Here is a 26,223-nt window from a genome sequence, read left to right as displayed (position 1 = left end):
AACACAACTTTCTAATAAGGACAACAGGAAAATTATGCTTCCTGTTAATATGATACAATTATTTCTTCAATCAACCAAAGCAATCTCTCTCCCTCAAAGAGAATACCAAGTTCATTTATCCATTTAGGGGTGATGCTCTTTCCTCTGATAGCTGAATCAGAGGATCCATTGAATTCTTTAACTTGACTACTGAGATACAAGGAGATACAAATTAACTTGTAGTAGCACATTTTATGCTACTACAGGCAGGAAAACTGGAGATGGAAGTTAAAAATGGTTAATGCATACATAAATCTATTCATATAAAATGAAAGTAATTTCATAACTATTATATTTTTTGTTACTGCAAATGGCCACATGGTTGTAACTGGTATTTATAACTACCTCATGTATTACCTATTCTATAATCTCTTTGCTCATAGCAAAAATCTCCACTCACTGTTGTACTTAACTTCATATAAAACAAGCTCCTTATTCAGGAATAACACTATATGGAAGTGGTGGGGGGTGGGGGGTGGGGGGCTGGGGATGAGATTGGAAAGTAGGTCACAGAAGTGGACTTTGAAGGAAAGGTATTCTTTAGTAGAATAAATAAAGTTGATATTTATTGAGCTTACTATAATATAGTAAGGCATGGGATGAATTTACAATCCATTATCTAATATGAGTGTTAAAACCCTATGAAACAGGTTTTATTGTTCCATATCTTTTAATCTTTGAGAAGTGAGACATAACTTTTCTAACTGTGAAAAGTGTCCCAAACTTTTATTGTCTTCCAGAGTGTACCATCTTAGAGGGCTCCTTAAGAGAAAGTTTGGGTATGGAGAGGCACTTGGATCTAAGACAAGGCGGCTGGATGTCTCAGTGATGGTGACATTATACTAGTTTAAACTGGAAACTAAAGGCAACTAGGAAAGAAGATGGTAAACCTAGGTACAAACTGCCCCAGGATCAGTAGATGAGGAAATCGTCCACTGTCCAGTTAAGTGCTAAATGCGTTAGCAAGTTTGTTAGCTGTAGTGTGCCTGGAAAAACAAGAGGCTACAGGAAAAGAGGAGATATTACTCCTTAAACACTCCAAACATCTTGTATATCAAGACCTGAGCCCGTTGCCTTTGCCCTCTCTGCTGTGATGCTATCCCTCAAAACATTTACATGGTGCACCTCTGAAAACTCAAATGTCACGCCTTTGTGAATGCTTTATCTTAATGTTACTATTTGCATTCCCAGAGAATCAGGCTCCAGCGACTGCGTAGCAAGAACGAAAACGAAAACACTGCCACCTGGTGGCCTGCTAAATATTTTGTGAGGCTGACACCGGGCACCTTGCTGCCCTCTAGTAATCATGGATTAAACTAGTCGAACCTAGTCAGTTGTTTTAATGTGCCTGGAGAATCCCATGGACTGAAGAGCCTGAGTGGCTACAGTCCAGAGGTTTCAAAGACAGAGGCTGAGCAAGTACGCATACACACTAGTCAAAACAGGGGCTGCCATTGTTGAACCAAAGTCAGTAAACGTCTCAATGCAGAAATCATAGGAGACGAGAAGATTCGGGACAACTGGCTGGTTTTTAATCTTTGCCTACCAGATGTGAAAATGATCCACTTCGAATGACATATATTGGTTTGGCTAAAAAGTATCTTCATGTTTTCTTGTAACATCTTACATGCGATGATTTTGGCTGGCAAGTAATAGGCTACCTTGGAGAGGAAGCTCAGAATAATTGCACGAAAGTTTTCTTTTTTCCTTCTTCTTCTGGTAAGTGAAATAGTTTCTACTGCTCTGTCCTTTCTTGTAATATAGTATAGAAACATTCTGAGAATGGGAGCAAGACTCAAAAATGGGGAAAAAATTAAGCAATCATAGCAAACACTGCAGGGTATATTCATTCCAACAACAACATCTCAGTCTCTCAATATAACACCCTAATGAAGTGATTTTCCCTGAACAGAAAGAACATGATAGACCATGGAAACTTATGAAAATACATGAAATCTACCATTTAAACTGTCAAATATACCTCAAAAAATATTAAGCTCTATCTTGTGGATAGACTCCTTTGCAATTTGAGAGTCTGGCTCCCAAATCCTCACCGTTCTGTGCACTGCCTGTGACTGAGTGCCTATGCTAGGGACAGTGCTGTGCGAGGCGATTTTCAGGTGTGCTCTCACTCACTTCTTATCCTCACCCTTCAAGGTTGGGTCCAGGCTACTTTAGGGAGGCGATGTAACAGTGCTTGAGATGGAAGACTTGGATTACGTTTCTAGAGCTACCACTCATTAGTTGAGTGATCTTGGGAATATCACTTAATTATTTTTATGCTTCAGTTTCCTCATATCTGCAATGCGGATATTGATAGAATCTACCATGCAGGGTTGTTAGGAGAAGTGAATGCGACGATGAATGCCAATGTGAGCCCAGTGCCCAGCAGAAGGATACTGACTATTCACAGAAATGGAGATTGAACATGAGAGAGGTTCAATACCTTGCCTGGTGTTGCAGAGTAAGTGTCAGCGTGGAGCCCTCCCTCCATACCTTGCTTAGAGCACAGGCCTTTCCTTATTCCAAGAGTAACTCTCTATCTTAATACAGTATCTTATTGTCTTTAAAGTGCTTATCCAATGCAGTGGGTGCTGTGCTGGCTTGATTCTTGATCGGGGAGCTAAGATCCCACATGCCTTGTCCCCACCCCTCCAAAAAATTAAAAAACCCAGAAGCAATATTGTAACAAATTCAATAAAGCCTTTAAAAATGATTGACATCAAGAAAATTCTTTTTTAAAAAAGAAAGAAAATCAGCAAAGACTCCTATTATTTTTAAAACATATAACCTCTGACATTTAAAACATTTACAGAATATTATCAGTGTAGGGGCATGACAAATTCCAAACACGATATGCTCCATACCAGATAGATAAGTGTTCTAATTCTTACTATGCCACTTCCCTGATATTTCACCTTGAGTTAATCACCCAAACTCTTTGAGCTACAGTTTTTGTTATTTGTAAATTAGGAACAATAGTAACTCTATTGTGTGACTTTCATATTAGAATAATGTACATGAAGCAAAAGAAAATTTAGCACATTATGTGGGTGAACATTTGTATTTGGGGAATTTGAAAGTTTTAAAAATTTTGTTTAAAATACATATAAAGATTCTTAACCAAAGCAGGATTCATGTCACATATTACCATCCCACTCTCTCCAGTTGAATAGTAGCAGTCCCTGATTAAGCAGCCCACTTCTGAAAGGCTGTCAGTTCTCTTTGTGTAGTGAGCTCATCTCAATGTTTGTGAAGTTGGTCTCAAGAAAGCAGTGTTTGAGCCCTCATTTTGAACCACAGGCAACTGATTCTAGGGCAGAAATGGTTGGTGTGTTTCTAGCACATGTATGTGGTCTTGTCTCTGATTGGTTGGGCAACCAGGTACAGAAACCTATTTTCTGAAGCAGCACGTTTCACAGATCTAGGCTGCAGAACGTTCCTCTGCTGAGGATACTTGATCAGGATAAATGGAGAGGAACCCTTTGCCAGCCTCATGGCTGATCCTGTGGCTTCACCTTGGCCGTAAGTCCTGGGGCTGCTGAAGACATTCTCAACGGTCTGGGTGGTGATGGGGAAGGAAGGAGATGCAGTCAGGCACCTCAAGATTCTAATATTTGGGAACGTGTGAAGGTAATGAACACTGTAGAGAAATCAGTTTCTATGTGTGACCTTGTCTTTCTGAACAGGAGTGAGCAGCCTCTTGACTGTGGAGCAGCGTCCTCCCTTGCTGTGGGTTCAGGAAGGAGAGAGCACCAATTTCACCTGCAGTTTCCCTTCCAGCTCTTTCTCTGCTTTACACTGGTACAGATGGGAACCTGCAAAGGGCCCCAAGAACCTGTTTGTAATAAGTGTAAATGGGGATGAAAAGAAGCAAGGACGAGTGAGAGTCACTCTGAATACTAAGGAGGGCTACAGCTCCATGTACATCAGAGGATCCCAGCCTGAAGACTCAGCCACCTACCTCTGTGCCTCCACACAGTGCCACTAAGCCCCCTGCAGCCCATACCCAAACCCGTGCCTGCTGCTGCTCTGGGACCAGCGTTGAGGAAGAGTCATTGTTGGGAGAAAAAGGGAAATTCAATGAAAGACAGTGTTTTCAATAATCAGGGGGAAATGCAGACATAGATAAACAGGCATTCCAGTCACTGTAGCTCCCTCAACCAACTCGACTCTTTCTAAACATCACTGATCTCCACTACCACCAGTATATTGGCCATATCATTGGTTCCAATTCCTAGGCTCCTCTTTTCCTGTGATTCCAAGTAAACTAGATAGTTTTCAAACCTATCTAAAATAATATGGTTATTCCTGGGTAATATTTACCCCTCACTATTGCTATATCCTAAGAGCTAGTCTTTATGGTATTTCCTTATGTGCATGAATGTAATATGGGGATATGCTGTCTCACACATCTGGCATGGAAGTCTGCATGTTTTATACCAGAAAAGTCAATTCTGTCTCATTTAACTCGGAGATTTTGGTTTTGCTTTAGTTCAAACTTCCCGCTACATGAATATCTGTATGTCATTTCTTTACTGTGTGGTTGTTTGCATTTTTAAAAATCACTGTGATATCTGGAAGAAGCATTAATAGGGGAAATTCACTACTAAACTTGGTCTCTCCCCCAGTTTATATTGTAACTATGATAATGAATAAGTAACTGAACTCCAGGATCTGAGTTTCTTATTAGTAATTTCCAGGTATATGAAGCTGATCAATTATCTGATCCTGTGTTCATTTTGCAGATTTCCAAATAACCCGCCAGTTTAATACCATATTGGGCTTCTCTGATGGCTCAGACCGTAAAGAATCTGCCCACAATTAGGAGAGCCGTATTCAATCCCTGGGTCAGGAAGATCCCCTGGAGGAGAGAATGGCTACCCATTCCAGTATTCTTGCCTGGATAATTCCATGGGCAGAGGCGCCTGGTGGGCTATCGTCCACGGAGTCACAAAGAGTTGGACACGACTGAGTGACTAACACTCTCACTTAATTCCGCACTGGTGCTTTGCTGCTGCTTAGTCGCTTCAGGTGTGTCTGACTCTGCGCGACGCTATGGACGGTGGCCCGCCAGGCTCCTCTGGCACAGGCTGCTAATTCTGGGGTCTTTCTGGGGTTTGTCAACACGGATTATTTTGCATCTGGGCCTCTTCATCTTATAGCTTATGCTTTCAGGTTTCTCCCCACCATACACAATAGTAATTAATATCAAGCCTCTGTCCAGCCTCCTGAAGTATGGTGCGATTGTGCTCTCTCTCTTTCATAAATTCATATTTTAAAAGATTTATTAGTGTCATTATGTTTAGGAAAGATAATACATATTATAAAAACAATACTGGTTTGCATACAAATCCCTCAGACCGAAACTATTTAAGAGACATTCATGTGAAAGATTTCTTTTTCAAAGATCATTCACAAGGCAGTAATGAATCTATTTGTCCATCAGATTGCAAATAGTTGAATCCATTTTCCAATATGAACGTGCATAGAACTGGAAGGTAGAGCACAGAAGTGAATGAGCTGAACCTGTAGTTCATTGTACAGTAGTGTTAATGGAATTAAACAACATGCAAAAAAAGAGCTGCTGGTCGACTTCACAAACTGGATCTTCAACATTATTGGCCTAAAGATCAATGGAAGAAATTTCTAATACTATCAGTGAAGACCCTGTGTTTTAGCTAACTCTGAATTAGCAGAAACAAACAAACAAACAAAAAAAAAACACAGAGAAAAAGCAGGGACAAAATTTGTCTATACTGTGTGTTGCTGCGACACAGTGTTTCATGTATTTTTCATACCAAAGAACATACAGAAATTGATTACATTTGTACAGCACTTCAGTATAGAATGCTGCTTGAAACTGACCTGTGATTCCACATTCCCTGGGTTCTTCCTCACCTTAGGAGATAAGGAGATAAAGCACTTTCCACACACATAATCAATTCCTGGATGCAGCGGCACATAACTTGGAAAATCTACTCTTATAAACATGGGGAAAATGCAAACCTGGAAATGAGATTCCTTAAAAAATACCTGTGTCTTTACGAAAGTCATATGTAACCAAGCAAACATGTACCAGACTTTTCAGTTTCTTTGGGTTCTCAAATGGATTTGAAATTGAAAATATTGTTTGTTGTGTTAGTTATAGAGATACAAATCTGACCTCTTAAATAGTCCCTCATTTTTTAAAGTCACATGGAGTGAGAAGAATGAATGAAATTTAAAATTCAAATTGAACAAGGAAAGCTCACATCTCTCTTTCACTGTAGGGCCCCAACATGAGCAACCAACCACCTGCTCCTGTTCTGTGGGGCCCAAGGCTCTCATCACACCTGAGCTGCTGCTGCTGCTAAGTCGCTTCAGTCGTGTCCAACTCTGTGCGACCCCATAGATGGCAGACCACCAGGCTCTCCCATCCCTGGGATTCTTCAGGCAAGAACACTGGAGTGGGTTTCCATTTCCTTCAATGCATAAAAGTGATAAGTGAAAGTGAAGTTGCTCAGTCATGTCTGACTCTTAGCAACCCCATGGACTGCAGCCCACCAGGCTCCTCTGTCCATGGGATTTTCCAGGCAAGAATGATGGAGTGGGTTGCCGTTGCCTTCTCCTATCACACCTGAGCATCACCAGCTAGTCTTCTCTGCTAAGGCAGGAACACTCAGACCACAGGTGAAATGAAGTTTGGTGAAACAGACAGATGTTTCAGGCCCAGCTCTTAGAGACAATCAGAAATCAGAGAGAGGGAAAACACACTGTATTCTTGCTAATATCTCACAAGTCTTCAACAGATTCTCTTCATGGGCTTCAGTGATACTGTGTTTTGCTACACAATAAACCACCTCAAAACTTACTGTTTAATTATCTCATGATACCTCTGCTCAGTGCAGTGAAAGGGGGCTCAACTGCACTGGAATCCCTCAATTTATTCACTTAATTAGTGGGGTTGACTGGAAGCTGGGGCTCAGCTGAAATCTCAGAGGCCCGGGGTCATCTCTCCTTCAGACGTTCTCAGGACTGACCAGGGCCCATGCATGTGGTCTCTCTGTGGCCCTGAGGAAGCTGGGCATCTTACACTGTGCCTCGGGGCTTCCAAAACCACAGAAGTGCCAACTGCCAAAGAGTCGCCACCTCTCACCTCAGAACTGGCATGCTGTGAACTTCTGCTCATCTGTTTACTACAGTAAGTCATGCAGAGAGCCTGGCCTCAGTGTGTGCGGGGGCTACACAAGGTCCCAGATATCAGGGAGCAGGGTCACTGGAGGTAACTTTGGCCACTAGCTTCCACGTGAGCTGATAGAATAAATACATTCCTGTGGCAAACTGGCACCAGAGCACTAATGAAGCACATAGACCTTAATAATCATCAAGGTCATGTCAGTTTTCTTCTCAAATAGCACCCTATCCACTTCCTCATCTCTATACTCCCTGCAGCTCCCCTAATCCAAGCATTTAGCACCTCTGACTTGGATAACTGCAAAGGCCTCTTCACTCTCTTCCTGCCTTTATTCTCAGCTCTCTGAATCTGACTTCTACATGACTGCAGAGTATATATATATATATATATATATATATATATATATATATGTAGGAGAAGGAAATGGCAACCCACTCCAGTATTCTTGCCTGGGAAATCCCATAGACAGAGGAGCCTGGCGTGCTGCAGTTCATGGGGTCACAAAGAATTGGACATGACTTAGGGACTGAACAACAATAACAACAATAATAATAACAATAACATATAAAATTAGTTTTCTTCCTGCTCATCTTTGGATAATGAAGAACCATTAGAAATTGTAAAGATCAAATGTTATATTAAGAATTACAAGGCAATGTACAATTTTTCCCTGAGTTACTTCTAGTTTTCTCATTCACCCTTTTCTGCCACATACTCTAGATGTACATCAGCCACTTTAAAATAAAACCATTTATGCTAGTATTAAGCTCTTTCCTTAATGTGAACCTTTGCAGATACTGTCCTCTTTGGTCAGAATGGTTTTTCCCAAATACTTGTTTAAAATATTTATATGTAGTCAACCTTTACAGCCCAGTTCAAGCAACATTATTTCTTTTCTTAAAAAAATATAAATTTGTTTATTTTAATTGGAGGTAAATTACTTTACAATATTGTATTGGTTTCGCAAAATCTTAGAGGATAATATTGCTAACTTTTAATTATAAATATTCTTGAATCTGGTCCCCTCTTAAGATGGTTTGACAAGAATATTTGCTACTGAGGGCCATCTTATATTTATATTCATTCAAACTGTTTCCTATGAGGCATGAAGAGATTCCTTTTAGTCCACAAACCAAAGCATGGTCAGGTTCCCTTCTTTTCATTTAGCAAATATCTCCTCACAGCACAAGACCCGGAGATGGGCTATGGCAAATATGACGGTGTGAGCTGGGAAAGAGCAACCTTCTCCAGTGGGTAACTATTCTGTCTTGGTTTTACATCCTTCTGTGTAAACTGCGGCAGGGCTCCTGATCTGCATGAAGACCAGGAAACTTTTAAAGCATCCCCGAGTGCTGCTCCAGACCCATTGCTCTTTTAGGGTAGGAGTGGAGCCTTCACCAACATAGCGTTCCTAGATTTGTCTTCATTTGAAGTTCAAATCCAACATGCCTGAAAAGGAAAAGTTATCCCAATGATGTGCATTTCAAAGAGCTTTGTTAACTCATGGGATTTTCCTTTTCCATTACATCCTAAACCTGCTTCTCTTTTTGTTTCTATAAATAAAGTAATTCAGATTCAGATTTACTTTTGACTTTAAAGAAGTTTTGAGATGTCTACCATTTATATAACTGCATGGCAACAGTTCAAAGACATTAAAGATCCTATAGTGATTTAGAAGGTGGGCCCCAAAATATACATTCACATCCTAATTCACGGAAACTGTGAATGTGAACTTATTTAACACAGAAACTTTACAAATGTAATTGAGAAAAGGGTATCAAAATCCAATCATACTGGATTGTCTTGGTGGGGCCTCAATCCACTGACAAGTGTCCTTTTATGAGACACACAGGTGAGAAGGCCTTGTGAGGTCTTCTCGATGGAGGAGGAGGCTGGAGGTATACAGTCACTAGCAAAGGAGGACCTGGAGCCACCAGAAGCCAGAAGAGGCAAGGAAAGATTCTCTCCTCATTTGGAAGGAGTCTGTTCCTGCTGACACCTTGTTTCAGACTTCTGCCCTCCAGATTGTAGGGAACCAATTCTTGCTTCTTGGAGCCATCACATTTGTGATAATTTGTAATGGCAGAACAAGGGCTACTGGGGCTCACACAGTTTTCCAAAGGTGACATTTCTAAACAGCTACAAGCAACTCCTGATTGTTTACATTCATGGAAGGGCATTTTTAGATTAAATTAAAGAGTAATTAATTAAATTACTCTTTGGGACATTTGCATTCGAATTCCCACACAAGTAAACATACACATTTATTTATCATTCAACAAATGTTTGAGTAACCACTATTTACCAGGTATTACTGGATCAGCAATTTTTGATCCAGTCACAGAGGGGCAGCATCTGCAAACACAGACACTCTCTGGGGAAGATGGGCGGGTAATAAGGTAGTAAGTCTGACTTGCTGTCTCAGATTGTAGTCACTCCTTTCTATTTTCTTTCCAAAAGGCAGTATAGACTACATTTCTATGGGTCTGGAAGAAGCTGATACAAGGGAAACCCTTTTAGGAGCAGGCAGATTCAGCAACTCTTTCTGAAGAGGAAGAAAAGGGAGATGCTACTGTTAGCACCAGTGTTGATCTTATGGATACAAATATCAGGTGAGTTTGATTCCTCCCAAAATATTCAGCACAGAGGACTCTTATCTAACAGGCAACTGTAGGAGTGGGATTTTCTGACTGAAAGCAGGATGTTGAGAAAAACATAACAACTAAAATGTGGGAGGGAGACAGAGGGAGTTGGGGAGGGAGACGTGGAAAGAAGGAGAAAATACACAAGAAGAATGAAAGACCATTACAGCTGAGAGAATAAACATCTAATGAGACTTTCTCTGTTCCTTCTCATTGCTTTTCTGAACAGAAATGAATGGACAACAGATAAAGCATTTTCCTGAATTCTTGCTTCTGCAAGAAGGGGAGAACTTTACCACATACTGCAATTCCTCAAGCACATTTTACAACTTACAGTGGTATAAGCAGAGGCCTGGGGGAAGTCCTGTCTTCTTGATGATATTAACTAAGCCTGGAGAAGCGAAGACGGAGCAGAGACTGACAGGTTGGCTTGGAGAGTCCAGACAGCACAGCTCCCTGCACCTCGCTGCTGCCCAGCTCTCAGATGCAGGAACCTACTTCTGTGCAGAGGCACAGTGCTCTGGAAGCACCTGCTGTCTGTCCCCAAACCTCACTGTGGGCTCCAGTGGTCTCTCCTCATCTCTCCTCAGAGCAGGGGCCAGAGAAAGCTGAAGTCATGATGTCTATGAGGATTGAATTTTAATAATAAAAAAAATCCCCAGATTCAGTGTCATTGAAGAATTCTGTCAAACATTGAAGAGGAATTAGCATGAATTACACAGTTTCTTGCAGACAATAGAAAGAAAATAATTCTTCACTCATTTTATGAGGCTACTATTACCCTGATGCCAAAATCAGACAAAGACCATAAAGAACTGAAAACTACAGGGAAATATCTTTTATCTAGAAGATAGACACAAATTTCTGAAACTATTTTAGCAAGTAAAATTCATTGATATGTAAAATGAGTAATATACCAAGCACAAATGTAATTTCTTTCAAGGGTGCAAAACACTTTAATATTGAAAATCAATGGATAGAATTCACATTAGCAGGGTAGAAAAGAAGAATCATATCATCATATTAATCTAGTCAGAGAAAAAGGATTTGCAAAAATTCAGTAGTCAATTATGATGAAAACTCTGAGAATCACAAGAATAGTGGGGAATTTCCTCAATAGCTAATGGTACTCTTACTAGTAAAAGACTATAATTTTCTCTAAGAAAGAGAAAAAAGCCAGAGTGTCCATTCTTGTCCCTCTTTCGGTACAGTGCTAGATGTTGGAGAAAATGCAATAAAGAAAGTAGATGTAACGATCTTATGGAGCTGAAAGAAGAAGTAAAACTGCCACTGTGTGCTGGTAACATGATTATCTATGTAGGAAATACAAAGAATATGCCCCTAAATTTATATTAGGGAAATCCAAATTAAATCCACAAAGAGATACCACTTCACATATATCATAAGGGCTAGAATTAAAAATACCAACAATACCAAGTTCTGGCAAGGATGCAGAGAAGTTGGATCACTCATGCATTGCTGGTGATTGAATGGCCCAGTCATTCTAGAAAACAGTCTAAGAATTTCAAATACACTTAAATATTCACTTGCTGAATTCTTAATACTGGAAATCAACCAGTGATCTTCACTGAATGAACAGATAAATATCCTGTAGTACATTCACACAATGAAATATTATTTATACATCTTTCTCAACTTCAAGAGGGTTATTTTGCAACAAATCATTTTAAGTTGAAACAATAGGAAGTCAAAAGTTCATTTAATATGGAGAGGAAATCTAAAAAAGTGTAGAGATAAATATATACATATAAAACTCATTCACTTTGCCGCACTGCAGGAACTAACATTTTACTCCAATAAAAATCAATTAAAATTAAAAAAAAGAAAATCCATCTAATATATTTAACCTAGCTTCCATTAAATGTGACCAATACTTGCATTAGCCTACAGTGGGGGGAAAATCATCTCACAGTCTATTTTATACTAAAATAATGAAAATCTTATGCTATGCATAAATACTGTCCTGAAAGTGAAAATCAGGATGGTTATATGGGTATGAAATGGCTGTAAATGTGTTAGTTGTTTCCACTCATGATTTTGAGGCTGGCCAGGAGCTCAGCTCATTCTTGCTGCCCAGAATCACCAGGAAACATAATACTACATGTTGCTAGCCTAGGAAAAGATAAAATTTCAATATTCCAAGTATGGTTTCTACTGAAAGCATATCACTCTCTCACTACTGTAAAGTCAAAAATTCTAAATTGAATTATCATGAGTTGGGGACAGTCTGTAGTGATTAAAAGGAACAGACTATTGATATATGCAGTGGTCCAGATGGGTCTCATGATGTTATGCTGAGTAAAAACATCAATCTCAGAGGCTAAATGGTATATGATTACTCTTATCGGATTTTATGACTGTATATGTAGTGTGATTCTACTTTTACAACATTCTCAACAGGACAAAATATAAAGATGAAAGGAGATCAGTAGTGACCTGGATTGTAAAGAATTGCAGGCCTCAGGAGGGTATAAAACGAGGGTTTCTTTAGAGAGATGAAACAACTCTATGTCATGATTTTAATGGTGGTAACAAGAGCCTACAGCCATGAAATTAAAAGATGCTTACTTCTTGAAAGAAAAGTTACGGCCAACCTAGATAGCATATTCAAAAGCAGAGACGTTACTTTGCAACTAAGGTCCGTCTAGTCAAGGCTATGGTTTTTCCTGTGGTCATGTATGGATGTGAGAGTTGGGCTGTGAAGAAGGCTGAGCGCTGAAGAATTGATGCTTTTGAACTATGGTGTTGGAGAAGACTCTTGAGAGTCCCTTGGACTGCAAGGAGATCCAACCAGTCCATTCTAAAGGAGATCAGTCCTGGGATTTCTTTGGAAGGAATGATGCTAAAGCTGAAACTCCAGCACTTTGGCCACCTCATGCGAAAAGTTGACTCATTGGAAAAGACTCTGATGCTGGGAGGGATTGAGGGCAGGAGGAGAAGGGGACGACAGAGGATGAGATGGCTGGATGGCATCACTGACTCGATGGACTTGAGTCTGAGTGAACTCCAGGAGTTGGTGATGGACCGGGAGGCCTGGCATGCTGCGATTCATGGGTTCGCAAAGAGTCTGAAACGAATGAGCGACGGAACTGAACTGAACTGAATTTCATTTATTGAAAAACCTAAATAGAGCCATAGAACTCAAAGACAAAGAGATACAATAATTATTTTGAATAAAATTTCCGTTCACCAAGAAGCCTAAGATCTGCAAGTTTTCTTAAAGAATCATTAGATTCTGGATGGAGAAAAGTAAGTATAGGCTAAATAAATGACCAGTTATTAGATAACAGAACATTTCATAGGCTATAGTAAATTATATTTTAAATCAGCTGGAAAAACCATTTTGCTGAATAATTGTTGATGTATGTCAACTTGCTTAATATTCAGTTCCCCTCAGCTCAAATTTTAATACTGATGCTTTTTCCATGCCTTGTTTCAGGATCTGCCTAGTTTAATGACCAGGGAAAGACAAGCAGACAAAGTAAAGGTTTGTGGTAAGCCAGACTTTTTCCCGTGTGTGCACAGACCACGTGGTCTATGAACATGACAACCCCCACTTCCTGTTCTGGGGAGTCACACAGGTAGGGGGTAGTATGTTTATATGCTGCCAGGCACTCAAAGACACTGAACTCTCAGCTTCAGGCAGAACTGAACACATTTGTGCAGGGAAATCTGTGCCTCATGCGGCTCTCCAGTCTGCTCTGGGTGCTCCTGGCCTTCACCTTCTCTGGTAGGGATGCTTTCGAATGTGGGTGCGAGTGTTCAGGGTGAAAGGCCTGCACACAGGCACGTGGAGCTTCACAGGGACTTGAGGAGGCAATGAGGATTGGAGAAAAGCAAGCATCTTAGGATTTAATTTTTTGTCTTTGAGTCCTAAATAACTCCTACACTATTTTATTCACTGCTTCATCTTTGTTTTCTGATTTTTTTCCCCACAGCATCTTGTGTGGCCCAGAAAGTTACTCAAAACCAGCCAGATATATCCAGCCAAGTGGGGCAATCAGTCACCCTGAATTGTCAGTATGAAACAAGCTGGAGCTATTACTACCTTGTTTGGTACAAGCAACTTCCCAGTGGACAGATGACTTACCTTATTCAACAGTATTCAGAATACAGCAATGCAAGGAATGGCCGCTACTCTGTAAACTTCCAGAAAGCAGATAAATCCATCAGCCTCATCATTTCATCCTTACAGCTGGAAGATTCTGCAAAGTACTTCTGTGCTCTCTGTGACTCACAGTGCTTGAAGTAATAGGAAAAGCTGTACAAAAACCCAGAACTTGATAAGAGAGAGCTCCCCTGCTGTAGGATCCCAGCTGAAATGCACACAGACCCCAGACAAGAAATGATAGTCCTGTGGTTGTTTAAGTTGTGGTCTGGATCAGAAGATTTAATTCTAGATAAAAGCTCCTTCTATGTAACTGGAAACAGGTGTCCAGAGTAACTTTCTACTAATACATTCTCCTCTTGAATTTTTTTCTCCATATAATATACTGAATTGCTTTTCTTTTTTTTTTTTAAGTTTATTTCTAAGTCAACCATACAGAACATGTGTAAAGTTGTCTAGATTATCCCATAATACTTTAAACTGGCAGTTTTACTTCATCACAAACCTGGGTTTAGTTGTGTGGAGTCACCATCAAAACCATGTCGTTAGTCATTTCCTCTTAGACTTTGTGTCAGGGCACAATCAAAAAAGCAGAACCACGGGTGATGTGGAATAAGAGATAAGTTATAAGGACAAAATCTCAGGCAATGGCTAGAGCTGGTGGACAAGCCTGTACAAAGCTGTTGTTTTTATATCTGATGTTGAGCCTGAATTCACTTTAAGTGAGCTTAGAGTAACATTTGCAAAGGAAAGTTTGGTGAGGACGAAAGCATGGACAAACTGTGACACATAAAGTCGTACTTGAACTGTGAGGACACTTGGAACCCACAAAGACTTGTCTGTCTCACCTCCTTCAGTCTCACAATACTGGGTGACCTTGAAGAGAAGCGGCTGTCATTTGCCATCATGCTACACGCACACTTGGCCCAAGACAAAGAAGATGAGGAGGACATCTAACGGGAAGTGGACGAGTTGTGAGTCACCAATAAGATGAGCTAGTTCATCAGCAGCAATGTGTAGAAAAAGCATTTGCCCAAATCCAGTAGTCTACCATGGTGAAAACTCTAAGAAACACAGGAATAATGGAGAGTTTCCTCAACAGCTCTTAGTATGTTTACTGGTAAAAGACTCTATATTTTTCCCTAAGGAAGGGAAGAAAGGGAGAATATCCACTTTAATCACTCTCCTTCAGCACAGTGCTGGATGATGTAGCCAGTGCTGTAAAGCAAGTAAATACATAAACAACCTTTAAGCCAGAAAGGCAGTCAGATTACCACTATTTTCTATCTATGTAGAAAATCTCAAAGAATATATCCTCCAAAACTCCTACAACTAGTAAGTGGGTTCAGAAGGTCTCAGGATATGCAAGGTAAACACAAAATCAAATGCATTTCTATATACTAGCAATAAACATGTGGATATCTAAATTAATAATATAATGCTGTTAACAATGGCTCAAGAAATACCCTAAATTCTTAGGCATAAATCTAAGAAAACATGTACAGAACTTATACACAGAAAGTTACAAAACACTGGTACTTCCAAAAAATACAAATAGCCAATTATTCTAGCTATTATCCTAGAAAGACCAACTTTCTCCCCATGGAGCTGCATAGGCATCTTTAAAAGTGAAAGTGAAAGTTACTCAGTCATGTCCAACTCTTCACAACCCCATGGACTGTAGCCTGCCAGGCTCCTCTATCAATGGAACTTCCCAGGCAAGAATACTGGAGTGGATTGCCATTCCCATCTCTAGGGGATCTTCCCAACTGAGGGGCATTTTCTACATGTACAAACGTGTGATGTGTAAATAAAAATAATCCACCTGGTTGGCAGGCAGACTCTTTACCACAGAGCCACCTGGGAAGCAAGGCTACTTCCTATAGATATAACAATTTTATCTTTTATTTCATATAACTTTTTTACCTTTAATTGACCTAACTACTCAGCATCAAATCCAGAGCTAGGGTTAACTAGGTTAAGAAAAGTGTGAATACAGGGAATTAATTATGCTCTGAAATGGCCAGAACAGAGCTAGATACCTGTCAATATGAGAACAGATTCAATTCAACAGCCAAATAGACAGTACCAACCTCTTGTTTGTGGTTTTGAAAACACTATTTCATTGATCAGCCTTAGGAAATGGTCTTTCCTGATATCAGTGTCTGTAGGCGGCAAGGACTGGTCACCACTGAGTACCAGGCCCTGATTTATGTTAGTTACCCCAGACCTCAGAAGTGAGGACACTTCTCATCTCCCTAAAATGATCTATGATTTTTTTCTCCCAAATCAAAACTATTCTAGAGTTACTGAAGAGGAATCAAGAAGAAGACTTGCATACCTTATATTGTTAGTTCCCAAACATTTGATAAATGACATTTTAATTGCACTTTCTATTGCTTTTGCTAGAATCTAGAAATAAAATTGATTTTTGTGTTTGGTGACTGTATCAATTCACTAACATGTTCTAGTTCTTACAGTTTGTTTAGAGGTACTTTGTATTCTCTACATGTATAAACTTATGATCTATAAATTAAAATAGTTTTGCTTCTCCTTTTCAAACTTAATACATCTTATTTCCTTTCCTGGTTTGATCTCATGCCCTCCATTAAGACAGTGAATAGAAGTAGTGATAGTCTACCTGTCTTGTTTGTGATCCTATAGGGAATAACATTGACTTTGATATTTTCAATGATAACGTTTATTAGATTTGGGAATTTCTCTTTTATTTTTGGATTGTTGGGAGTATTCATCATACTTACTCCCATAACTCCCATCATACATACATACAAAAGAGATGTTATCCTTTCAGCAAATTCTCTTGATTATTTGAAAGTAAATTAAGTACATAATTTTGGTTTTCATCAAGCAAAGGAAGATAACCACACCTCATACAGTCAAGATATAATCTTCTAAAATGAAAAATTCTGAAAAGAGGCAATAAGTTATAAAACTTATTTTTAGATTCTCCATATATTTTTGGTTTTCAGTACTATATAAAATGACACTTTAAAGTGTTTTGTACAATCTTTTAAAAACTAAAGTCAAAGAAACCAACAAACAAAATGTTCATGCTAGTTTTCTTCTGCCTTTTGCTAATGTAATAAAATAATATATTCTTACATAGCTTAAATGAATTCATTTTCATTTGTTCCTATATTTTCAGTAGTAGTGGGTGTTGACTTGTGTGCTCATGTGATCCACCAAAAAGAGACTCCCAAAGAATATTTGTGATTATTTGTTAAATGAATGAAGCGTGATTACCACGATATTTATTTCCATATCATTAGTTACATTTTCCTCCATCCTAGAGTTGGGATGTTTTTAATCTGTTCTTGAATTTTGTCCACAAATATAACCCTCTATTTATCCTGTTGGAGTCTTTTGTTTAATTTGACTTCCATAGGATTGAAAGATGGCTTTTAGAATAATTTCAAGAGTGGTTCAGCATAATTTGTTTTATTAAGTTCATGAATAACAGCTCATCTACTCATTCAGAAAACAGATAACTCTTAAGTGCTTTATCTGTAGCAACCTCTCTTTATAAACATTCTGTTCAGTGCAGTTCAGTCGCTCAGTCATGTCCAACTCTTTGCCATCCCATGAATCACAGCACGCCAGGCCCCCCTGTCCATAACCATCTCCCAGAGTTCACTCAAACTCACATCCATCGAGTTGGTGATGCCATCCAGCCATCTCATCCTCTGTCTTCCCCTTTTCCTCCTGCCTCCAATCCCTCCCAGCATCAGAGTCTTTTCCAATGAGTCAACTCTTCACATGAGGTGGCCAAAGTACTGGAGTTTCAGCTTTAGCATCATTCATTCCAAAGAAATCCCAGGGCTGATCTCCTTTAGAATGGACTGGTTGGATCTCCTTGCAGTCCAAGGGACTCTCAAGAGTCTTCTCCAAAACCACAGTTCAAAAGCATCAATTCTTTGGTGCTCACCTTTCTTCACAGTCCAACTCTCACATCCTTACATGACCACAGGAAAAACCATAGCCTTGACTAGATGGACCTTTGTTGGCAAAGTAATGTCTCTGCTTTTGAATATGCTATCTAGGTTGGTCATAACTTTCCTTCACAAGAAAAAGCGTCTTTTAATTTCATGGCTGCAGTCACCATCTGCAGTAATTTTGGAGCCCCCAAAATGAAGTCTGACACTGTTTCCACTATTTCCCCATCTATTTCCCATGAAGTGATGGGACCAGATGCCATGATCTTCGTTATCTGAATGTTGAGCTTTAAGCCAACTTTTTGACTCTCCTCTTGCACTTTCATCAAGAGGCTTTTTAGTTCCTCTTCACTTTCCACCATAAAGGTGGTGTCATCTGCATATCTGAGCTTATTGATATTTCTCCCAGCAATCTTGATTCTAGCTTGTGTTTCTTCTAGCCCAGCATTTCTCACGATGTGCTCTGCATATAAGTTAAATAAGCAGGGTGACAATATACAGCATTGACATACTCCTTTTCCTATTTGGAACCAGTCTATTGTTCCATGCCCAGTTCTAACTGTTGCTTCCTGACCTGCATATAGGTTTCTCAAGAGGCAGGTCAGGTGGTCAGGTATTCCCATTACTTTTAGAATTTTCCACAGTTTATTGTGATCCACACAGTCAAAGGCTTTGGCATAGTCAATAAAGCAGAAATATATGTTTTTCTGGAACTCTCTTGCTTTTTCCATGATCCAGCAGATGCTGGCAATTTGATCTCTCTTGTTCCTCTGCCTTTTCTAAAACCAGCTCGAACATCAGGGAGTTCATGGTTCACATACTGCTGAAGCCTGGCTTGGAGAATTTTGAGCATTACTTTACTAGCATGTGAGATGAGTGCAATTGTGTGGTAGTTTGAGCATTCTTTGGCATTGCCTTTCTTTGGTATTGGAATGAAAACTGACCTTTTCCAGTCCTGTGGCCACTGCTGGGTTTTCCAAATTTGCTGGCATATTGAGTGCAGCACTTTCACAGCATCATCTTTCAGGATTTGAAAGAGCTCAACTAGAATTCCATCATCTCCACTAGCTTTGTTCGTAGCGATGCTTTCTAACGCTCACTTGACTTCACATTCCAGGATGTCTGGCTCCGGATGAGTGATCATACCATCATGATTATCTTGGTTTATCTTATAAACATTGAATAACCATAAAATATGGGAAGGTTAAAGACAAAAGGAAAACTACAAAGAAGCCGACAACTGAGGATCATAATGGGGTATGACAAAATAAAGGAGCCAAAAATAATTAAAATCTTCTGTGGAGCGTATAGAACTAAGAAAACACAGCTGAGTACAGAGGTAGTACAACTGCGATGGGTGTGTGTTCTCAGTCGTGTCCAGCTCTTGGGACACCATGGACTGTAGCCCACCAGACTCCACTGTCCATGGATTTACCCAGGCAAGAATACTGGAGTGGGTAGCTATTTCCTTTACCAGAGGATATTCCTGATCCAGGGATCGAACCCCATTGCCTACATTGCAGGTGGATTCTTTACCGGCTGAGCCACCAGGGATATTTACCTTTCAATATGCAGAACTTTTCAAAAGGTTGAGTTCTGGTGGGAGATTAGCTCTGCAGTTTATTTATTCAGTCTCAAGAGGGGGCTGCTTCATTTGGAAACAGTGGTCCTTTCTGGCTATAAAGGAAAGGAAACAAGTTTTCCATTGATGTTCCACAGAAAAGTGAAGAAAAATGACAGATTTTCATTGTCTTTAGATAAACTGATTTTATAATCCTTTGTTGAGTGCGTATGGTCAAGGATTCAGGGAGTCTTAGCCTTATAGCCTTAACCTTTTCCATGTACCTCCCTAAACATTGCTTTCCCATTTCCCACCCCTGGTTAACTCTTCCCTTCCCTATTCCTTATGCTCTTTCTCTTCACTCCTCTTTTTCTGCCAGGATCACCCACCTCCACCCTTGTCCTCTCCAGATAGTGTGCTTTCCCTTCTGTCTTTTCTGTCTCAGCATCCTTGGTGTCTCTCTGTCTCAGCATCTTTGGTGCAGAGCACCTACAAACATGGGCACAGAGGGCATAAGGATTAAGGACTGTTGTTCAAGGAGGATGAGGAGAATACCATCCGTGTCATCAGTTACTATGTCAAGAACAGATGTATTGAGAAATGTCTGCCTAGATGGAGACAGACACATGATTCCAAGGACATTTTCAGGATGCTGAGCTCCAATGCCCAAGATGTTTAGCTTTTTGTCTCTCAATGTTACTAATATTTCCTGTCCCTCAGAACAACCACAGCCTACTTTGAAATCTCACATACATTTACTAGAACATGGATGGGAATTTTCATCTCTTTACAATATAGAGCTCAGTAAAGCATTCTGGAATTTTACAACATTTTCCACAAGCTTCAAGGAGCATCAGAAAATTTCTTTGAAGAAGAAATGATAGGACACAGGTTCTGGATAGACACACCATTGTGCCTGGTGTTCCTTTGCCAGAGCCAGACTTTAAACTTCACAAAAATATCAGTCAGTACCCTGTGAGTTGGGAACGTCTCGCCTTCTTTGGGGGACATGATTAAAACAGGGCAGGAAAACCTAAACAAGGAACTGCTTGATCATTGGCTGACAGATCCTGGAGACAACACACTGCAACGGACACCTGCACTGGTTGTAAGTCTCTAACGGCAGCAGTTGCTTCTGTTCTCTGGAAACAAGCCCAGGAGCAGACACAAGTGTGAGCTCTGAGCCCACAGTCCTGGTTTGTCCTTGAAGTATGAGGCTGGTGATTGGAGTAACTGTTTTTCTGACCTTGGGTAAGTGTTCTACATCTACAAGGGATGAGTTTGAGGCCAAGGAACCATAAGGGTCATTTGCTGTCTACTCCGCTCCCTGTGTTTTATTCAGCATTATAGCAATGGAATTGAGAATAGATCTATGTACTCTAGGGAGTACAAACTTCTACATGACAGGTTAATTCATAGCCATGATCCAGAAGAGACCTCAGCAGTAAGCAGGTTGGAAGAACTCTCTGGGGTTATTGAGCCAAGAACCCCGGGATAAAGCCTACAGACTTCTCAGATTCTTGCCATGTGTCTTTGGTCCCTATATAATAAGCACCAATAATATTTCTTAGGACATAGATAACACTGGAGTCGGGGGTAGGTCCAGACAGTTTGGGGAGTGGTGTGTCCTTGATCCACAGAATTACACTGATTTGTTGTCAGGGGATAATTTTTTTTCTTGATCCTTTAGGGACTGTGATTGATGCTAAGACCACTCAGCCCAGCTCCATGGATTGTGCTGAAGAAGAGGATGTAACCCTGTCTTGTAGTCACTCTACCATTGGTGGAAATGACTATATACATTGGTGTCAGCAAAATCCCAATCAGAGCCCACAGTATGTCATTCATGGCTTATGAGGCACAGTGAACAACAGCATGGCCTCTCTGTACACAGCTTCAGACAAAAAGTCCAGCACCTTGGTCCTGCCCCAGGTCACCCCGAGAGACACCACTGTGTTCTACTGTGTCTCGAGAGAAGCTCACTGGGACAGATGGGGCTGCACCTGTGCAGCATCTCTGGTGGGAAGATGGTGGTGGGGGGGATAGAGTTGGGGGAGCAGTCACAAGAGCAAATCTAGAGTCATCTGGAAGGAGAGTCAGAAGAGCAGTAAGACATGAGGAAAATGAAGGGAAGGGAAGTGGAAGAAGATGGATAAAGAAAAGAAGAGAAAGAGGACAAGGAAGAAGTGCTCCATTGGTTGATGTGGCTATGAATGATAAGGAAATTAAGAATCATAATTTTAACACAGGAATAAAGTGAAGAGGTAATAATAATTTGTCATGGCTCCTCCTTGTGTCAATAAAATGTTGGTTTCAGTGTGTTAAAGATGAAAAGATAAGGAAAACACAAATAATTCTCCTGTTCCAAGGCTTCTTTCATTTGGACCCAGGACAAATCCATACTCAGAAATGCTTATTATTACAGTTGTTTCACTTGCAGATTGATCTTACTCAGAAGAAAATCTGAAATGTTATTTTGTTACTACTCTAGAACATAAGTGTTTATGATAAAAAAATTTTTAAGGAAACAAAAATTAAGTGAATATTTATTTTTAATCTGTCTAGAAGTTCTGCCTCTATAAAGAATTTTCATCATATTTTATATTCTCTAAGCAGCACATAGATCCATCTCATCATAAAAGTCTCAGGCAGAGCAAAAGTGAAGGCTCATAGCTGTATCTCCTTCATTCCACCAAATGAAGGAGATTCCTCCCACTGTCCTTTTCTGACAGTTTAATGTATATCATATCAGCCTGTTTATTTCAATTACATATATTTTTTCACAGTTCCCCAAGTGAAAGGTTTCCCTGGTGAAAGGATTCCTCTTGATGAAAATGAAAGAGGAGAGTGGAAAAGTTGGCTTAAAACTCATCATTCAAAAACTAAGATCATGGCATCCAGTCCCATCACTTCATGGCAAATAAACGGGGAAACAATGAAACAGTGAGAGACTTTATTTTGGGAGGCTCAAAAATCACTGCAAATGGTGACTGCAGTCATGAAATTAAAAGACGCTTGCTCCTTGGAAGAAAAGCTATGACCAACCTAGACAGCATATTAAAAATCAGTGACATTACTTTGGTGACAAAGGTCCGTCTAGTCAAAGCTATGGTTTTTCCAATAGTCATGTATGGGTGTGAGAGTTGGACTATAAAGAAAGCTGAGTGCAGAAGAATTGATGCTTTTGAACTGTGGTGTTGGAGAAGACTTTTGAGAGGCCCTTGGACTGCAAGGAAATCAAACCAGTTCATCCTAAAGGAAATCAGTCCTGAATATTCATTGGAAACATTGATGCTGAAGCTGATGCTCCAGTACTTTGGCCACCTGATGTGAAGAACTGACTCATTTGAAAAGACCCTGATGCTGGGAAAGATTGAAGGTAGGAGGAGAAGGACATGACAGAGGATGAGATGGTTGGATGCCATCACTAACTCAATGGACATGAGTTTGAGCAAGCTCCGGAAGTTGGTGATGGACAGGAAAGCCTGGCCTGCTGCAGTCCATGGGGTTGCAAAGAGTTGGACACGACTCAGCCACTGAACTGAATTGAACCCCAGGTGGTGCAGTGATAGAGAATCTGCCTGCCAATGCAGTAGACAAAATAGAGGCAGGTTCAATTCCTAGGTCAGGAAGATCCCCTGGAGTAGGAAATGGCAACCCACTCTAGTATACTTGCCTGAGAAATTCCATGGACAGAAGACCCTGAGCGGCTGATCTAGTGGGTTGCAAAGAGTCGGACACAGTTGAACACACATGCACATATCTTTGCACATCACTTTATGCAACTGCATACACATTTATACACATACATACATATGTACACACACACAGATCAAATGATTTGCCATTAAATTGAATTTATTTGGATTTTTTACACTGTGACTTTTAATTTTCATTTAATAATGTCCTGGAGCTCTTTCTTACAGTTGAAACAAAGTAGAGTGGCCCACTACATTCTTTCTGATGCTTATTTAGTACTTTGAAACATTTTATCATTAAATTAATTAATAATTAATTAATTTTTAAATCATTAATGAATAATTGTTTCTTGTTCTTTGCTATCATAAAGAATGTTGTCTTACACATCTTTGTAGAATCACTTTGGCACGTACATGAAAATTTTAATTAGATATATGAATTAGATACTAGAAAATTTGATTAGATGTTCAATAAAGGGCACATTTAAAATTTTTGGAGAAGTGGTCTTTTGCCCTCTATATGCTGTAAACAGTCATACTTCAACAGAGTAAGAAGACATATCTTGCATCCTCCACAAATAGGAAATTACCTATATTTTTTATTTTAACAATCCAAGTGTACTTTATCTATACACAATGTGCATGTATGCTAAGTCGTTTCACTCATGTCCGAGTCGTTTCACTTTGTGACCCTCTGGACTGTATCCTGACTGTCTCTCTGTCCATGGAATTCTAGGCAAGAATACTGAAGTGGGTTGCCTTGCCCCGCTCCAGGGGATCTTCCCAATCCTGGGATTAAACCCGTGTCTTTTATATCTTTTGCACTGGCAGGAAGGTTCTTTACCACTAGTGCCACCTGGGAAGCCCCAATATAAGAAGAGGCTTTTTATTAATCAAATTGGTTCACTACTTTAGGATTAACAAACACTGTGCTTCCTTGGGCACATTGCTGAATCATCATATGCATTTTTTTACATTTTCATTGACTTATAGTTGTGAAAACACATTGACTGTATCAACTGATGTCTAAATGAATATATATATTTTTTGTTATTCCTTTTTGCAAAGTTAGGAGAATTCCTTGCATCTTTCCAGGGGACTCTGTCTAGCTACATGCAATCATAATCTTTCAAACTATCTGGTGTCAACCACCTTATGACAAACACAATAATTAAAAGTTTTAATAAAACAAGCAGAAATTTATGCTATTTATCACAATCTATGAAGAATGTTAGAGATAAAGGGAAGTTTGTATTGGAATGAACTGAAGTTCACAGGAAGAGACTAACAAAATAGTCGGGGACCAATTTCACGTTTAATAATGATAGGAATGCGGAATAGAAAAAGGAAGAAAGGAAAAGAGAGAGGGTGGGAAGAAGGAAAGAAAAAAGGTAAATAGGAAGGAAAAATTTAATGGGTCCATGAATGAATAAGGATTTTGGAATACATTCTTGTTTTCATTATGAGATCCCATGTGATGTCCTTTGAGTCTTTCTTCTATTTTTATAGAATATCTAACTCATGCCCTCTGTATTTTATTGCATCCCTAGCAATTATCAGTAAAATGTTCAGCCAAGAATATTTCCTTATTCAATAAATGTTTATTGATCATCTACTATTCATCAGGTACTATGTTGATTACTGAGAACACTTCAATAAATAAAACAGACAGAAAGATATATTTTAGGAAAAGCAAAGTGAGGAAATAAGCAAGTGAGCTCTAAAGCTGTGAAGAGGAGGAAATGAGGTAAAAGGTGACTGAACGTGTCTTGGAGGGATGTGCTGATTTTGGAAAGTGCTGGAGCAGCTCTCATTGTACTTTCCAAGACTTGAGGACAAGCATCTGTTTCCTCAGACTGCACTTACAGAATCAAAACAATTTCCAAAGTACAATAAACATAGCCATTTATGTTTCCATACACATCCTACACACCAGGACAAAGTTCTCAGTCTTTTTGAATATCCAAGAATACAATGTGAATGATGCCACATTGAGGATTCTAATGTTTCACAAACTCCATCTGTTAGGCACATCTGAGAGACTGATTCTAAGTTAGAAGAATATCCAATTCATTCTATCAGAATTGCATGAAATGTGCAACATACTAAGTGATTTCAAATTGACTTGGCCCCAAAGTAGATAAGATGTAAGAGGATTATAAGAAACACGTAACAAGTGTATACACTCACAGCACATGGAGAAGACAATTCCCTGAACACAAAGAAAAGAACACTTCTGAAAACAATCCATTGGGATAGCCAAAATTTACTGATTTATGACATCTTCTTAGAGACTTGAGTGCCAGTTGCTCTGGTTGTGGCCACATTCCCCTGTATTAGGACCTTTGAAGGCACATTTAATTCTACCCCTGGTTGACTCCTTGCAGAGAGGAATGATTCACCAAGGAGTCTGACCTGTTTAATTTTCTACACTGACCTAACTACCTCTTACCATCCCACACTACTTTCTACTTTGCCCTCTAAATCCTCACTCTATTGAAAATAAACATTCAGTAGCCCCTGTAAAAATTCCTTCCACATATCCTAACTGAAACCTGACTGTTTGTAATAGAGCTCTTTTGCTTGTGGTTACTTCTGGTCCTCCCTCATCTAAAATGCTTCAGGAGACAGAGGGAAGATGGCAGAGGAATAGGACGGGGAGACCACTATCTCCCAAATTCATCAAAAGAACATTTCAACGCTGAGTAAATTCCACAAAACAACTTCTGAATGCTGGCAGAGGACATCAGGCACCCAGAAAAGCAGATCATTGTCTTCAAAAACAGGTAGGAAAAAATATAAAAGATGAAAAAAGAGACAAAGGAGGTAGGGAGGGAGCTCCGTCCTGGGAAGGAAGTACCATCCTGGGAAGGGAATCTTAAGAAGAGAGGTTTCCAAACACCAGGAAACACTTTCGCTGCAGAGTCTATGGTGAGCCTTGGAAGCACAGAGGGCAACATAAAAGGAAGGAAAAATAAATAAATAATTAAAACCAACAGATTACAAGCCCAACAGTAACTCCCC

At 39.7% G+C, this 26,223-nt stretch overlaps 2 gene segments (V, D, J or C); both read left to right on the top strand.

The window, feature by feature from the left end:
- The first annotated feature begins 3,465 nt into the window (after positions 1 to 3,465).
- LOC132660096 (T cell receptor alpha variable 24-like) lies at positions 3,466 to 5,494 on the top strand. The segment is given in 2 exon segments: positions 3,466 to 3,564; positions 3,729 to 5,494. Coding segments are annotated over 2 exon segments (357 nt in total).
- Positions 5,495 to 13,505: 8,011 nt separating this feature from the next.
- On the top strand, positions 13,506 to 14,146 carry LOC121820058 (T cell receptor delta variable 1-like). The segment is given in 2 exon segments: positions 13,506 to 13,609; positions 13,818 to 14,146. Coding segments are annotated over 2 exon segments (363 nt in total).
- Positions 14,147 to 26,223: the final 12,077 nt, after the last annotated feature.

This window comes from Ovis aries, chromosome 7 (genome assembly GCF_016772045.2).
Source record: "Ovis aries strain OAR_USU_Benz2616 breed Rambouillet chromosome 7, ARS-UI_Ramb_v3.0, whole genome shotgun sequence".
In the NCBI taxonomy this organism is placed as follows: Eukaryota; Metazoa; Chordata; class Mammalia; order Artiodactyla; family Bovidae; genus Ovis; species Ovis aries.
This window is presented reverse-complemented; position numbering and strand designations above follow the sequence as displayed.